Source organism: Rhinopithecus roxellana, chromosome 20 (genome assembly GCF_007565055.1).
Source record: "Rhinopithecus roxellana isolate Shanxi Qingling chromosome 20, ASM756505v1, whole genome shotgun sequence".
NCBI classification, from domain to species: Eukaryota; Metazoa; Chordata; class Mammalia; order Primates; family Cercopithecidae; genus Rhinopithecus; species Rhinopithecus roxellana.
In genome coordinates, this window is record NC_044568.1 from 24,916,169 (window position 1) to 24,930,816 (window position 14,648).

At 45.7% G+C, this 14,648-nt stretch overlaps 1 protein-coding gene across 2 annotated transcripts in view; it reads left to right on the top strand.

Annotated features, from left to right (window-relative positions):
• CTCF (CCCTC-binding factor) overlaps nucleotides 1–14,648 on the top strand; it is an 81,298-nt gene that overhangs the window by 58,172 nt on the left and 8,478 nt on the right. For both annotated transcript variants that reach the window (XM_030924611.1, XM_030924610.1), the window contains exons 6-10: nucleotides 1,705–1,825; nucleotides 2,460–2,609; nucleotides 9,823–9,983; nucleotides 11,619–11,801; nucleotides 12,641–12,776. In XM_030924611.1, the coding sequence (XP_030780471.1) occupies nucleotides 1,705–1,825; nucleotides 2,460–2,609; nucleotides 9,823–9,983; nucleotides 11,619–11,801; nucleotides 12,641–12,776 (751 nt within the window). The remainder of the gene's footprint in view (nucleotides 1–1,704; nucleotides 1,826–2,459; nucleotides 2,610–9,822; nucleotides 9,984–11,618; nucleotides 11,802–12,640; nucleotides 12,777–14,648) is intronic.

Genomic DNA, 14,648 nt, shown 5'->3' on the forward strand with positions numbered 1-14,648 from the left:
ACTATAGTAAATGAAACCAGGGTGATATTGCAGCGGGAATAGATAGCTCATTGGAGCAGAGTGGGTTCTGATACATATGAGTTAACAGGTTAAATTGGGAAATCTTGAAGGAAGAGAATTAGTAATGCTGTTAGGATAGTTATCGACTTATGTGTTGAAAACTTGGTGCATAACACTTATGACTGGGGCCGGGCACGGTAGCTCACCCCTATAATCCCAGCACTTTGGGAAACCAAGGTGGGTTGGTCACCTGAGATCAGGAGTTTGAGACCAGCCTGACCAACATGGTGAAACCCCATCTCTACTAAAAATACAAAAGTTAGCCAGGCGTGGTGGTGTGCGCCTGTAGTCTCAGCTACTTGGGAGGCCAAGGCAGGAGAATTGCTTGACTCTGGGAGGTGGAGGTTGCAGTGACCCACAACGTGACACTGCACTCCAGTCTGGGCAACAGAGCGAGATTTCATCTCAAAAGAGAAACCAACGACACTTAAGAGTGCAGTGTTTGTTTCTGTTTGTTTGTTTTTCCTTAAAATTGGGAAACTTTTTAAATTTTTCAAAACAAACATTGAAACATTAGTGAATGTTCAAAGCGCTTTTTGGGGTAGGGGGTGCGTGGGGGACAGGGTCTCTAACTCTGTCCCCCAGGCTGGAGTGCAGTGGTGTGATCATGGCTCACTGTAGCCTTAAACTACTGGGCTCAGGTGATCCTCCCACTTTAGCTGCTCCTCATGTAGCTGAGACTACAGGCATGTACCACCACGCCCATCTAATTTTTGTATTTTTTGTAGAGACAGGGTTTTGCCATGTTGCCCAGGCTGGTCTCGAACTCCTCACCTCAAGCGATCTGCACGCCTTGGCCTGCCAAAGTGCTGGGATTACAGGTGTGAGCCACCGCGCCCTGCCCTCAAAGCACTTCGTAGAATCAAGTTTGAAAGTCACTGTTTTAGTATAAGGTATCTTGCAGGGGACTAAAGGATGGATAATGGTGAGGATGATAGATGAGAGGCCCTTCGAGCCTGGCCTGTCTAGGAAACGCTAATGATAGGAAAAGAGGATGAGTGGAATTAAAACATGTATTCAGTAACTCAGGATTTGGAACAAATTGATCTGTAAATAGGCATGGATTAGTTTTAAACTATAATGGAAAATTTCAAACATGTAGAAGTAAAGATTGTAATATATCCTCATGTGCCTACCAACCAGCTTAAACAGTTACTAGTCATGTGCAATCTTTTTTTTGAGACAGAGTTTTGCTCTTGTTGCCCAGGTTGGAGTGTAATGGCATGATCTTGGGTCACTGCGACCTCCACCTTCTGGGTTCAAGAGATTCTCCAACCTCAGCCTTCCGAGTAGGTGTGTGCCACCATGCCTGGCTAATTTTTGTATTTTTAGTAGTTACGGGGTCTCAGCATGTTGGCCAGGCTGGTCTTGAACTCCTGACCTCAGATGATCCGCCCACCTTGGCCTCCCAAGTAATGACTAATCTTGACTCATCTACACCCATATTCATTTACCCACTTCTCTTAGATAATGATAAGGATTCAAGAAGCAAAGTTTACAAATAATGAGAGAAGAAGGTTATCTTTTAGATGACTTCTGTATTCTGAATTTCAGTGCCCCAAAGCTAAGCTTTTGTGCCTAACCTACAGTGCTCATGTTACAGTCTGTGTTAACAGAAGTTAAAGTTTTGTTTTCATATTTCAGGTCAGCAAATTAAAACGTCACATTCGCTCTCATACTGGAGAGCGTCCGTTTCAGTGCAGTTTGTGCAGTTATGCCAGCAGGGACACATACAAGCTGAAAAGGCACATGAGAACCCATTCAGGTAGGACTTCTTCACTCCTTACTATATTAATGAGCTTCTTTTCAGTGAATCCCGTGGGACCCTGTGGACCACTGTGTGCCCCCATTGTTTATGCAAATGGAAGACTGGCATGAAAATAGTATGGAATTGATTAATGCTTCTCTGGCATATCCTCTGAATTCATTGTTCGGAGAATACATTAGAAAATAGTACCTTTTGTTTTGTTCAACTTGAATCTGCCTATAACAAGAAAATAATACTTTTTAAGGGAGAAATTAAATTAAAATGGACAGATTTTAATTTTGAAAGTCTGGGTGGATTTCCTAACCCACCTTACTCAGTTTTCCTGGATATTGTCTTTTCCTAAAAAGAAAAACTTGTGGGTTCTCCATTCGGTCTCCACCAAAGGTAAGCATTGCTGTAATGTGGAGGATTCCAGAGCAGAGCTGGACAGAGCAGAGGTGGCCAGTAGCAGTTTAGGACTTGGCCATGTCTGAAGATAGACATGATCTGGGCACTGGGACTGAGCCTCTGCCTTCCTGAGACCTATAGATTCTCTGTGGTGTAGCATATCTGCCACCTGAGTTACTCTCCAATTAAATTACAGTATTTATTCATTTCATTTAATGTGGTCAATTCTGTATTTTCTTTAAAGGGGAAAAGCCTTATGAATGTTATATTTGTCATGCTCGGTTTACCCAAAGTGGTACCATGAAGATGCACATTTTACAGAAGCACACAGAAAATGTGGCCAAATTTCACTGTCCCCACTGTGACACAGTCATAGCCCGAAAAAGTGATTTGGGTAAGTAGATCAGTGACAAGTGAAAAAAATATTTTGAAGGATTTATATTTCAAAATACGGGGATCATAAATAACTTCACCTTCTGACTCTCATACATTTTATGTATAGGAATGGCCTGTCACTTAGTAAAAGCCATTGCTTAGCTGCTTTTTTTTTTTTTTTTTTTTCTATTTCTTCTTTTTCTTACTGTAGTCAGGCCACAAGATTCTGTCCTGAATAAAACTCATCTATAAATTAATGGGAGCTGTGATGGGAGGAAACAGTACACCTTTAATTAGTAGCCCTCCTTCCCCAAATAGGAAAGTAACATAGGGTGATTCAAACTCAGGTCATTCTATTGTATTTTTTTGAGAACATCTGTACTTTCTCTAAGTAATGGGACTGTTTTATTGGTTTAGTGGCAACTGTTTTTCTGTGCATAAACGAGTTTACATAGATACGGAGTTTATTGATATTTAGCGTAGGCCGGCATGATGGCTCATGCCTGTAATCCCAGCACTTTGGGAGGCCAAGGCAGGTGGATCACAAGGTCAGGAGATCGAGAACATCCTGGCTAACATGGTGAAACCCCGTCTCTACTAAAAATACAAAAAATTAGCGGGCATGGTGGTGGGCATCTCTAATCCCAGCTATTCGGGAGTCTGAGGCAGGAGAATGGTGTGAACTCGGGGGACGGAGCTTGCAGTGAGCCAAGATCGCACCACTGCACTCTAGCCTGGGCAACAGGGCGAGACTCTGTCTCAAAAAAAACAAAAACACGTTTAGTGTAACTCATACAGAAAGATAGTCACTTGGCCTGCCTGCTGTGTTTTTTTATTCAAAGCAGAAATAAATATTGCCCATTGTTTTACTTTTTTGCTCATTTAATTTCACAACAACCATATGAAGTAATGAAGGGCTCATCTTACTCTGATTTGATAGGTGATAAGCCTAAGACTGAGAGAGCTATCTTTACCAAAGCTTTGCAACACAGCTTCTGGGTGGCAAAACCAAACTAACTTCTCTTGAGTCTGCCCCAGCTCCTTCTCACACTAGGGTGTATATTAGTACCCAGGCCATAGCAGCAGCTTGTCCCTCCCCAGCATAAACATGGCCTGTCTTTCTGCAGCAGTGATTTTACTCAAAAGAGTTTTGAAGAAACTGTATGCAGTTTATCTGGTGTCTTAACACTGGTTTTTTTTTTTTTTGATACGGAATCTCACTCTGTCGCACAGTCTGGAGTGCACTGGCACGAGCTCGGCTCACTGAAACCTCCACCTCCCTGGTTCAAGTGATTCTTCTGCCTCAGTCTCCTGAGTAGCTAGGACTACAGGCATGTACTTCCATGCTCGACTAATTTTTGTATTTTTGGTAGAGATGAGGTTTTACCATATTGGCCAGGCTGGTCTCGAATTCCTGACCTCATGATCTGCCTGCCTCGGCCTCCCAAAGTGCTGGGATTATAGGCATGAGCCACTGCACCCTGCCATCTTAATACTTTTTAAAATTTATTTTTATTGGGGCTGGGCACGGTGGCTCATGCCTGTAGTCCCAGCACTTTGGGAGTCCGAGGTGGGCAGATCACCTGAGATGAGGAGTTTCAAGACCAACCTGGCCAACATGGTGAAACTTCGTCTCTACAAAAATACAAAAATTAGCCTGGCATGATGGCGGGTGTCTGATCCCAGCTACTCAGGAGGCTGAGGTGGGAGAATCTCTTGAACCTGGGAGGTGGAGGTTGCGGTGAACCGAGATTGTGCCATTGCACACCAGCCTGGGCGACAGAGACTCTGTCTCCAAAAAAAAAAAAAATTATTTGTATTTTTGTATTGCTATGTAATAGTTCTATTAAAACTTTTTTATATAGCCAGGCGCGGTGGCTTACGCCTGTAATCTCAGCACTTTGGGAAGCCAAGGTGGGCGGATCATGAGGTCAGGAGATTGAGACCATCCTGGCTAACACGGTAAAACCCCGTCTCAACTAAAAATAAAAAAATTAGCCAGGCGTGGTGGCTGGTCGCACTGTGCCTGTAGTCCCAGCTAGTTGGGAGGCTCAGGCGGGAGAATCGCTTGAACCCGGGAGGCAGAGGTTGCAGTGAGCTGAAATCGCACCCCTGCACTCCAGCCTGGGCAACACAGCAAGACTCCATCTCAAAAAGACAAACTTTTTAAAAATATAAATATATTAAGCAAAATGCAAATGTCATTTTATTTTTTTTTTATTTTCTTTGTTTGAGATGAGTCTTGTTCTGTCGCCCAGGCGGGAGTGCAGTGGCACAATCTTGGCTCACTGCAACCTCCACCTCCCGGGTTCAAGCGATTCTCCTGCCTCAGCCTCCCAAGTAACTGGGATTGTAGGCTCACACCACCATGCCCAGCTAATTTTGTATTTTTAGTAGAGATAGAGTTTCACCATGTTGGCCAGGCTGGTCATGAACTCCTGACCTCAAGTGATCCACCCACCTCAGTCTCCCAAAGTGCTGGCATTATAGGCTTGAGCCACCACACCTGGCCAACGTCACATATATTTTGAAGATGAAACCATGAGCTTGAAGTAAACGGCTTTGGGCTCCACGTAAGACCCATAAGTCATACATTCATTCTGGTCGACTGTTAAGAGTTTTGTGTTAGAAATTAAATCTTTCAGGCCAGGTGTGGTGACTCACTCCTGTAATCCCATTACTTTGGGAGGCTGAGGTGGGCAGATCACGAGAGTAGTAGCCTGGCCAACATGGTGAAACTCTTGTCTTTTACTAAAGAAATACCAGAATTAGTTGGGCATGGTGGCAAGTGCCTGTAATCCCAGCCACTCAGGAGACCAAGGCAGAAGAATCACGTGAACCCGGGAGGTGGAGGTTGCAGTGAGTAAGATGGTGCCACTGCACCCCAGCCTAGGCAATAGAGCGAGACTGTCTCAAAAAAAAAATTAACCAGATGTGGTGGTGCACACCTATAGTCCCAGCTATTTGGGAGGCTGAGGCAGGAGAATCTCTTGAATCTGGGAAGCGGAGGTTGCAGTGAGCCGAGATCTTGCCACTGTACTCCAGCCTGAGTGACAGAGCGTGAGACTGTCTCAAAAAAAAAGAAAGAAAAAAAGCCAATTCTAAAAAAGTTTGTATTTTCTCTTTGAAAACAGGTTAGATTTTACTCTCATAAATAGGTAGCGAGTGAAAAGTGAGAGCCATCCTCTCCCTTACTTCGTATCTACTCCCAATAATTAGCTCTCTTTAAGTTTGGTGGGATATGACCTCAGTTGATACAACTTGTAGCACCGTAAATACATAAATTAATGATCCCAAATGTAGCTGGGCCCTCACTGCTCCTAGCTATTCCAGCTGTTTGTTCTTGTCAGGTGTGCTCCAGTTCTTCTTTATGAGTCAGCGAATTCGTTCCACAATATTTGGTGCTTGTTATATAGAGTTGGGCACCCTACTCTTCCTTTTTTTTTTTTTTTTTTGTTGAGATGGAATTTCCCTCGTCACCCAGGCTGGAGTGCAATGGTGCGAACTCAGCTCACTGCAACCTCTGCCTCCCAGGTTCAAGTGATTCTCCTGCCTCAGCCTCCTGAGTAGCTGGGATTATAGGCACATACCACCATGCCCAGCTAAGGTTTTTTTTGTGTGTTTTTTAGTAGAGATGGGGTTTCACCATGTTGGCCAGGCCGGTCTTGAACTCCTGACCTCAGGTGATCTGCCTGCCTCGGCCTGCCAAAATGCTAGGATTACAGACATGAGCCACCGCGCCCAGCCCTCACTTATTTTTTTTGTGACAAAGTTTTGCACTTGTCACCCACGCTGGAGTGCAGTGGTCCAATCTCTGTTCACTGCAACCTCCGCCTCCTGGGTTCAAGCTGTTCTCCTGCCTCAGCCTCCTGAGTAGCTGGGACTACAGGTGCCTGCCACCATGGCTAATTTTTGTATTTTTAGTAGAGATAGGGTTTTACCATGTTGGCCAGGCTGCTCTTGAACTCCTGACCTCAGATGATCTGCCCTCATTGACCTCCCAAAATGTTGGGATTACAGGCATGAGCTACCACACCAGACCCCCTACTCCTACTTTCTTATAACCTCTAATTTTCCTTCTTTTTTCTCTCCCTTCTTGGTCTCAGTAAATGACTTCTCTTCCTACTTGAAAAATAAAGACAAAGGGCCAGGCGCGGTGGCTCACGCCTGTAATCCCAGCACTTTGGGAGGCCAAGGTGGGCAGATCGTTTGAGTTTAGGAGTTCCAGACCAGCCTGAACAACATGGCAAAATTCCCATCTCTACCAAAAATACAAAACAGCCGGTTGTGGTGAGGTGCACCTGTGGTTCCAGCTACTCAGGAGGCTGAGGTGGGAGGATCACTTGAGCTTAGGAGGTGTAGAGGTTGCAATGAGCCGAGATCGTGCCACTGCACTCCAGCTTGAGTGACAGACCCCATCTTTAAAAAAAAAAGAATCTCAGCCAGGCACAGTGGCTCACACTTGTAGTTTCAGCTATTCAGGAGGATAGGCCAGGAGTTCTAGACCAACCTGTGTGATACAGCAAGACCCAATCTCTTAAATAAAAATATGGCTGGGTGCAGTGGCTCACGCCTCTAATCCCAGCACTTTGGGAGGCTGAGGTGTGTGGATCACAAGGTCAGGAGATGAAGACCATCCTGGCTAACATGGTGAAACCCTATCTCTACTAAAAACACAAAAAATTAGCCAGGCATGGTGGCACGCACCTATGGTCCCAGTTACTTGGGAGGCTGAGCTGAGATCGCGCCACGGCACTCCAGCCTGGGCAAGAGAGTGAGACTATCTCAAGAATAAAAGGAAAAAAAAAAAAAATATATATATATATATATATATATATGTCTTCACTCTCTAGGTTTAACTCTTCTCCTCTTCTCTCCTTCCCAGCCAGCCTTTATGAAGAGTTGCATCCCTCACAGTCTTCTCTCCCTCATCTTTCTCTCTTGTCTGGCTTATTCCCCATCACTCTGGTATAATGAACACTCTGGTATAATGACTCTTGCTTAAGGTCATGAATGACCCCACACTCTGAATGTAGTGAAGACTCCTTTCCACTCTTCTTCCTAAGAGATGACTTGATCTCTTAGCAGTGTTCTTCATAGTTGACAGCACCGTCTTCCTTTGAAACACTTTCTTCCCTTGGCCTCTGTGACACTAAATCCTGTTGGTTTTCTTCTTTCTCTTACTCCTCTCAACTTTCTCTTGTTTTAACCTTTTTTTCTCTCACTAGCCTTAACTCTAAGGGTTTTTTGTTGTTGTTGTTTTGTTTTTTTTTAATTATTGGAGACTGTGTCTTTCTCTGTTGCCCAGGCTGGATTTCAGTGGCGCAATCTTGGCTCACTGCAGCCTCGACTTCCCAGGCTCAAGCAATCCTCCCACCTCAACCTCCCTGATAGCTGGGACCTCAGGCACATGCCACAAGGACCAGCTAATTTTTTTTCTTTTTTTTTTTTTTTTTTTAGCTTTTGGTAGAGACAGGGTTTCACTATGTTGCCTGGGCTGGTCTCATACTGGACTCAAGCAATCCACCCACCTCAGCCTCCCAATATGCTGGGATTACAGGTGTGAGCCACCACGCCTGGCCCAACTCTTAGACTTCTTTGTGTGTGTGTGTGCATGTGTGCTTTGTGTGAGAGACAGAGTTTCACTCTGTCGCTCAGGCTGGAGTAGAGTGGCACGATCTCGGCTCACTGCAGCCACTGCTGCCCTGTTTTAAATGATTTTCCTTCCTCGGTTTTCCCGAGTAGTTGGGACTACAGGTGTACACCACCATGCCCAGCTAATTTTTGTATTTTGTAGTAGAGAGGGGGTTTCACTATATGTTGACCAGGCCAGGTCTCAAACTTCTGACCTCAGGTGATCCACACGCCTTTGCCTTCCAAAGTGCTGGGATTCTTTTTGAGATGGAGTCTTTGTCGCCCAGGCTAGAGTGCAGTGCAGTGGCACAATCTTGGCTCACTGCAACCTCCGCCTCCCAGGTTCAAGCCATTCTCTTGCTTCAGCCTCCCGAGTGACTGGGATTACAGGTTTACAGGCATACACCACCACGCCCAGCTAATTTTTTTTTTTTTTTAGGAAGAGACAGAGTTTTGCCATGTTGGCCAGGCTGGTCTTAAACTCCTCACCTCAGGTGATCCACCTTCCTCAGCCTCCCAAAGTTCTGGGATTACAGACGTGAGCCACTGTGCTTGCCAACTCTTAGACTTCTTAAAGCATGACCCATACTTTTTATTTTAATTCTACTTTTTGCCTTAGTGATCTTATCAGCTCCCATGGTCTCAAATTCTAACAACTCTTTGTGGCATTGGTGGTACAGTGATGAGCATGCTGCTTTCAAATCCTAACAACTTGTACATTTATATTCCTACTCCAGATCTTTCTCTTGTGTTAACCTTATATAACTGTGTATCCCTTGCCATCCCACCCCTACATTGATATCTCTCGCATTTCAAATTCAGCATGTCTAAAACTTCTCTATCCCTTTTACCCCCCGACTCCCCGACCCCAAAAATAACACAACTTGGTCTTAAGCCCTCTTCCACTATTCTTGTCTCAGTAAATGACCCCAACACCTACCTGGTTTTCCAGGCCTGATACCTACTTTCTTCTTCACTCTACAATCACTAAATCCTATTGATGCAGCTGCTTCCATCTCTCAGTTCTTCTTCCATCCACACCCATTGTCATCACCCTTGTCCTAGCCACCATCTTCTCCCTCCTATCCTGTTTGAACAATCTTAATTGTTCTCCCTGCACCTGTTACTCTGCCTTTTCATTCATTTTTTGTATAGCACCCAGAGTAAACTTAAAAATCAGGAGAAATGGGCTGGGTGCAGTGGTTCACACCTATAATTCCAGCACTTTGGGAGGCCGAGGCGGGCAGATCACAAGGTCAGGAGATTGAGACCATCCTGGCTAACAGGCTAACATGGCACAACCCCGTCTTTATTACAAAAAAAAAAAAAAAAAAAAAAAAAAAAAAAACAATTAGCCGAGCATGGTGGCAGGCGCCTATAGTCCCCAGCTGCTCGGGAGGCTGAGGCAGGAGGATGGCATGAACCTGGGAGGTGGAGCTTGCAGTAAGCTGAGATTGTGCCACTGCACTCCTGCCTGGGCGACAGAACAAGACTCTGTCTCAACGAAAAAAACAAAAATCAGGAGAAATGTATTAGTAACTTATTAAAGTGCTTGTTTGTATTTTAACATTACACTGGGCTTTTTACTGTGCTTTCAGGTGTCCACTTGCGAAAGCAGCATTCCTATATTGAGCAAGGCAAGAAATGCCGTTACTGTGATGCTGTGTTTCATGAGCGCTATGCCCTCATCCAGCATCAGAAGTCACACAAGAATGAGAAGCGCTTTAAGTGCGACCAGTGTGATTACGCTTGTAGACAGGTAGGAACCTTCACTGAAAGTTGTTGGTGCTTCCTCAGTGTCTGGTGTTATCAGAAGGCATTTACGTATTTTAAGGATAGTATTTTCAAACTGTGGATTATGAGGAATGTCACCAAAATCAAAGGTCATGCTTCTTGTCAATTGTATTATCCCAGTGTCCCGCTGATGTTTTATTCAGTCACAGCTTACCTCTTCCTTAAGCAGACATCTCTCTGAAAACTGTGGAAAGTGGACTTGAGAGAGGGGAAGAATCTCATGCGGGGACATGACTCTTGGGGGAGAGCCAGAGAAGGAGCTCAGCAGGAATAAGCAGCTCTGTCTGTGCTAGAATTATGGAAGCAGTTCTGCACCACACTAAAAATAACTTTATCAAGCCGGGACCAGTGGCTCACACCTATAATCCTAGCACTTTGGGAGGCTGAGATAGGCAACGGAGAGAGACCCTGTCTCTACAGAAAGAAAAATTAGGGCCAGGCACGGTGGCTCGAGTGCCTGTAATCCCAGCACTTTGGGAGGCCGAGGTGGGTGGATCATTTGAGGTCAGGAGCTCAAGACCAGCCTGGCCAAGACGGTGAAACCCTGCCTCTACTAAAAATACAAAAATTAGCCAGGTGTGGTGATAGACATCTGTAATCCCAGCTACTCCAGAAGCTGAGGCAGGAGAATCGCTTGAACCTGCAGCGGAGGTTGCATTGAGCCGAGATTGTGCCACTGCACTCCAGCCTGGGTGACAGAGCGAGACTGTCTCCAAAAAAAAAAAAAAAAAATTAGCTGGGGCCAGGTGACTCACACCTGTAATCCCAGCACTTTGGGAAGCCAAGGCAGGCAGATCATTTGAGGTTGGGAGTTCGAGACCAGCCTGGCCAACCTGATGAAACCCCATCTCTACTAAACAATACAAAAATCACCTGGGCATGGTGGCAGGCACCTCTAATCGCAGCTACTCAAGAGGCTAAGGCAGGAGAATTGCTTAAACCTGGGAGGTGGAGGTTGCAGCGAGCCGAGATGGTGGCACTGCACTCCATCCTGGGTGACAGAGCAAGACTCCGTCTCAAAAGAAATAAAAATCAGGGGCCGGGCGCGGTGGCTCAAGCCTGTAATCCCAGCACTTTGGGAGGCCGAGACGGGCGGATCACGAGGTCAGGAGATCAAGACCATGCTGGCTAACACCGTGAAACCCCGTCTCGACTAAAAAATACAAAAAACTAGCCGGGCGAGGTGGCGGGCGCCTGTAGTCCCAGCTACTCGGGAGGCTGAGGCAGGAGAATGGCATAAACCCGGGAGGCGGAGCTTGCAGTGAGCTGAGATCTGGCCACTGCACTCCAGCCTGGGTGACAGAGCAAGACTCCATCTCAAAAAAAAAAAAAAAAAAAGAAATAAAAATCAGCTGGGCATGGTGGCTCATGTCTGTGGTCCCATTTTGAAGCTGCAGTCAACCATGATCACACCACTGCTCTCCAGCCTTTGCAACAGAGCAAGACCCTGTCTCTAAATATATAGCTTTATCATCTCAAGCCGTGTTGAGTCTAGACCTAGCTTGGGTGAGAAAGACCTGTTGGCCACATGCATGCAGGTGGCAGCTGGGATAGTAGCCCCATGAGCAGGCTCTGAGGCCTTTCCCCCATGCCGTTTCAGGAGAGGCACATGATCATGCACAAGCGCACCCACACCGGGGAAAAGCCTTATGCCTGCAGCCACTGCGATAAGACCTTCCGCCAGAAGCAGCTTCTCGACATGCACTTCAAGCGCTATCACGACCCCAACTTCGTCCCTGCGGCCTTTGTCTGTTCTAAGTGTGGGAAAACATTTACACGTCGGGTAAGGGTCAGAACTTCACTTTTCCTGTTATGATACTTAATATTGGATTTTTGGTCTTCCTCTGCAGAGCAAGGTAGTTTTTTTCACTGAGGTTATAAACAGAGATGCTCCATTGTTTGGAAAGAGTTAGTCACCCCATCTTGATGTTTCTCTCCATGTGTGAGCCCTTCCACTGATGGGGAACACAGTATCTTTGAATAGATTGATTGTATAAAGAAATTTCCTGCTGGGCACGGTGGCTTACACCTGTAATCCCCAGCACTTTGGGAGGCTGTGGTGGGTGGATCATGAGGTCAGGAGATCGAGACCATCCTGGCTAACACAGTGAAACCCTGTCTACTAAAAATACAAAAAATTAACCAGGCGCAGTGGCAGGCCCCTATAATCGCAGCTACTCGGGAGGCTGAGGCAGGAGAAAGGCGCGAACCAGGGAGGCGGAGCTTGAGTGAGCCAAGATCACGCCACTGCACTCCAGCCTGGGCGAAAAAGCAAGACTCCGTCTCAAAAAAAAAAAAAAATTTCCTTAGGTGGATTGAAACCTGCATCCCACCCCACCCCTAGCTAGCTGTAGCCTGTGCAGGGTCTTCTCTTGAGGGCTGTGTTAGATCTTGACAGACTAGGAGCTAGTCTGAATCCTCCCCCGTCTCTGTAGGCTGCTGAGCCTCCGCTCAGAGAACCCAGGCTTATCCATTTCCCCTGAGCAGAGACAGCGTGTTCAGGACACACTTAGCAGATACTAGAATTTTTAGGCTTAATACGGATTTTATTAAAGTAAATAACTTCCAGTCTGATCTTAGCTTTTTTAGTGGTGTGAAAGAGGATTTTGTTCTTTTTGTTAGAATACCATGGCAAGACATGCTGATAATTGTGCTGGCCCAGATGGTGTAGAGGGGGAGAATGGAGGAGAAACGAAGAAGAGTAAACGTGGAAGAAAAAGAAAGATGCGCTCTAAGAAAGAAGATTCCTCTGACAGTGGTAGGTGACTTGTTTCTTGATTTGCTTACTATGGCAGGCTTTGGAGCCCAGTTCCCAGTGTATTTATATATGGATATGCTGAGATGTAGAGGCGGGCACATGCTCTTCCTTTCTTTAAACTTCTCATCTTCTAATGTCTGTTTACAACAGCAGTTAGTGTTTTTCTGGAGCACGTTTTCTTTTCTCCTCGTGGCATTCTGCTTATTAATGCCTTATAAGTAATCTTCAGTTAAAGTCAAAGCAAAATTAGTATTTTTATTTAGTTTATTCAAATTTGTGATATTCTAAGGCCAGCCGAGTTTCTTGTACTATGTTCTCAACTTTTACATTTAGGTAGCTGGTCTAGATTTGAGCAGTGAATCTAATGGACATGAAGAAAGTTGTTTAAGCATCTTCACTTATGGTTTGACTGCCTGTGTCAGCCTAGCCTTGAGAGGTGCTGATCAAGTCAGTGAAGGTCAGCCTTTCTCTTCCTACCTTAATCTCTCCATTTAAAGTTTAAAATCTTGCCTATTTTCCTACCACAGGTACTCTTTGGAGTGTTTTTTGCCTCTCTAGTCATGAAACCCAGGCAGGAGGTTATGCGTAGAAGTGCCAAGCCTTGGTCGGGCACAGTGGCTCATGCCTGTAATCCTAGCACTTTGGGAGACGAAGATGGGCAGATCACTTGAGGTCAGGAGTTCGAGACCAGCCTGGGGAACATGGCAAAACCTTGTCTCTACAAAACATTTAAAAATTGGCCAGCCTATAATCCCAGCACTTTGGAAGGCCAAGGTGGGCGGCGGATCACGAGGTCAGGAGATCGAGACCATCCTGGCTAACAGTGAAACCCTGTCTCTACTAAAAAAAAAAAGACAAAAAACTGGCTGGGCGAGGTGGCGGGCACCTGTAGTCCCAGCTACTTGGGAGGCTGAGGCAGGAGAATGGCATGAACCTGGGAGGCGGAGCTTGCAGTCAGTGGAGATCGCGCCACCGCACTCCAGCCTGGGTGACAGAGCGAGACTCCGTCTCAAAAAAAAAAAAAAAATTTAAAAATTAGCCCGATGTGGTGGTACATGCCCATAGTCCCAGCTACTCGAGAGGCTGAGGTGGGAGAATCACCTGAGCCCGGGAAATAGAGACTGCAGTGAGCTGTGATCACGCCACTGCCTTCCATCCTAGGCGTCTTTTTTTGTCTCCGAAAAAAGAAGTGCCAAGCCTCACAAAGAGGGTGGAAGAACAAGAGTCTTGGTAATTTGGAGGCCACATTTAATTACACAAACATGTTCAGAGTGTTAGATTCTATAGTGTGGATATGTGGGTTGCTGGCATCCGGGTGGGAAGGCACCTCTGTAACTAAAGACTTAAGGTATGGATGGAAAAGGTGGTAGAGAGTTTGGTTTTAGGGAATGGACTTCCCAGAAGCTCCATTAAACTGGAGAGATTATAGATGATGCCTGATAGTCTAGGGATTCTTCATTTTGTGTTTTGCACTGGTTGTCAGTAGAAATAGTGGGGAGGGGATGAGATTTTTGAAGAAGTAACATATTGGAGAACTTTAGTCACTTATTGGGCTTTTTTGTTTTTGAGTTTTTTGTTTGTTTTGTGTTCTTTTTTGTTTTTTGAGACGGTGTCTCCCTCTTGTTGCCCAGGCTGGAGTGCATTGGCGTGATTTCTGCTCACTGCACCTCCACCTCCTGGGTTCAAGCGATTCTCCTGCCTCAGCCTCCCAGGTAGCTGGGATTACAGGCATGACCCACCACGCCCTATTAATTTTTGTATTTTTAGTAGAGATAGGGTTTCACCATGTTGGCCAGGCTGGTCCCAAACCCCTGACCTCAGGTGATCTGCCCGCCTCGGCCTCCCAAAGTGCTGGGATTACAGGCGTGCCCA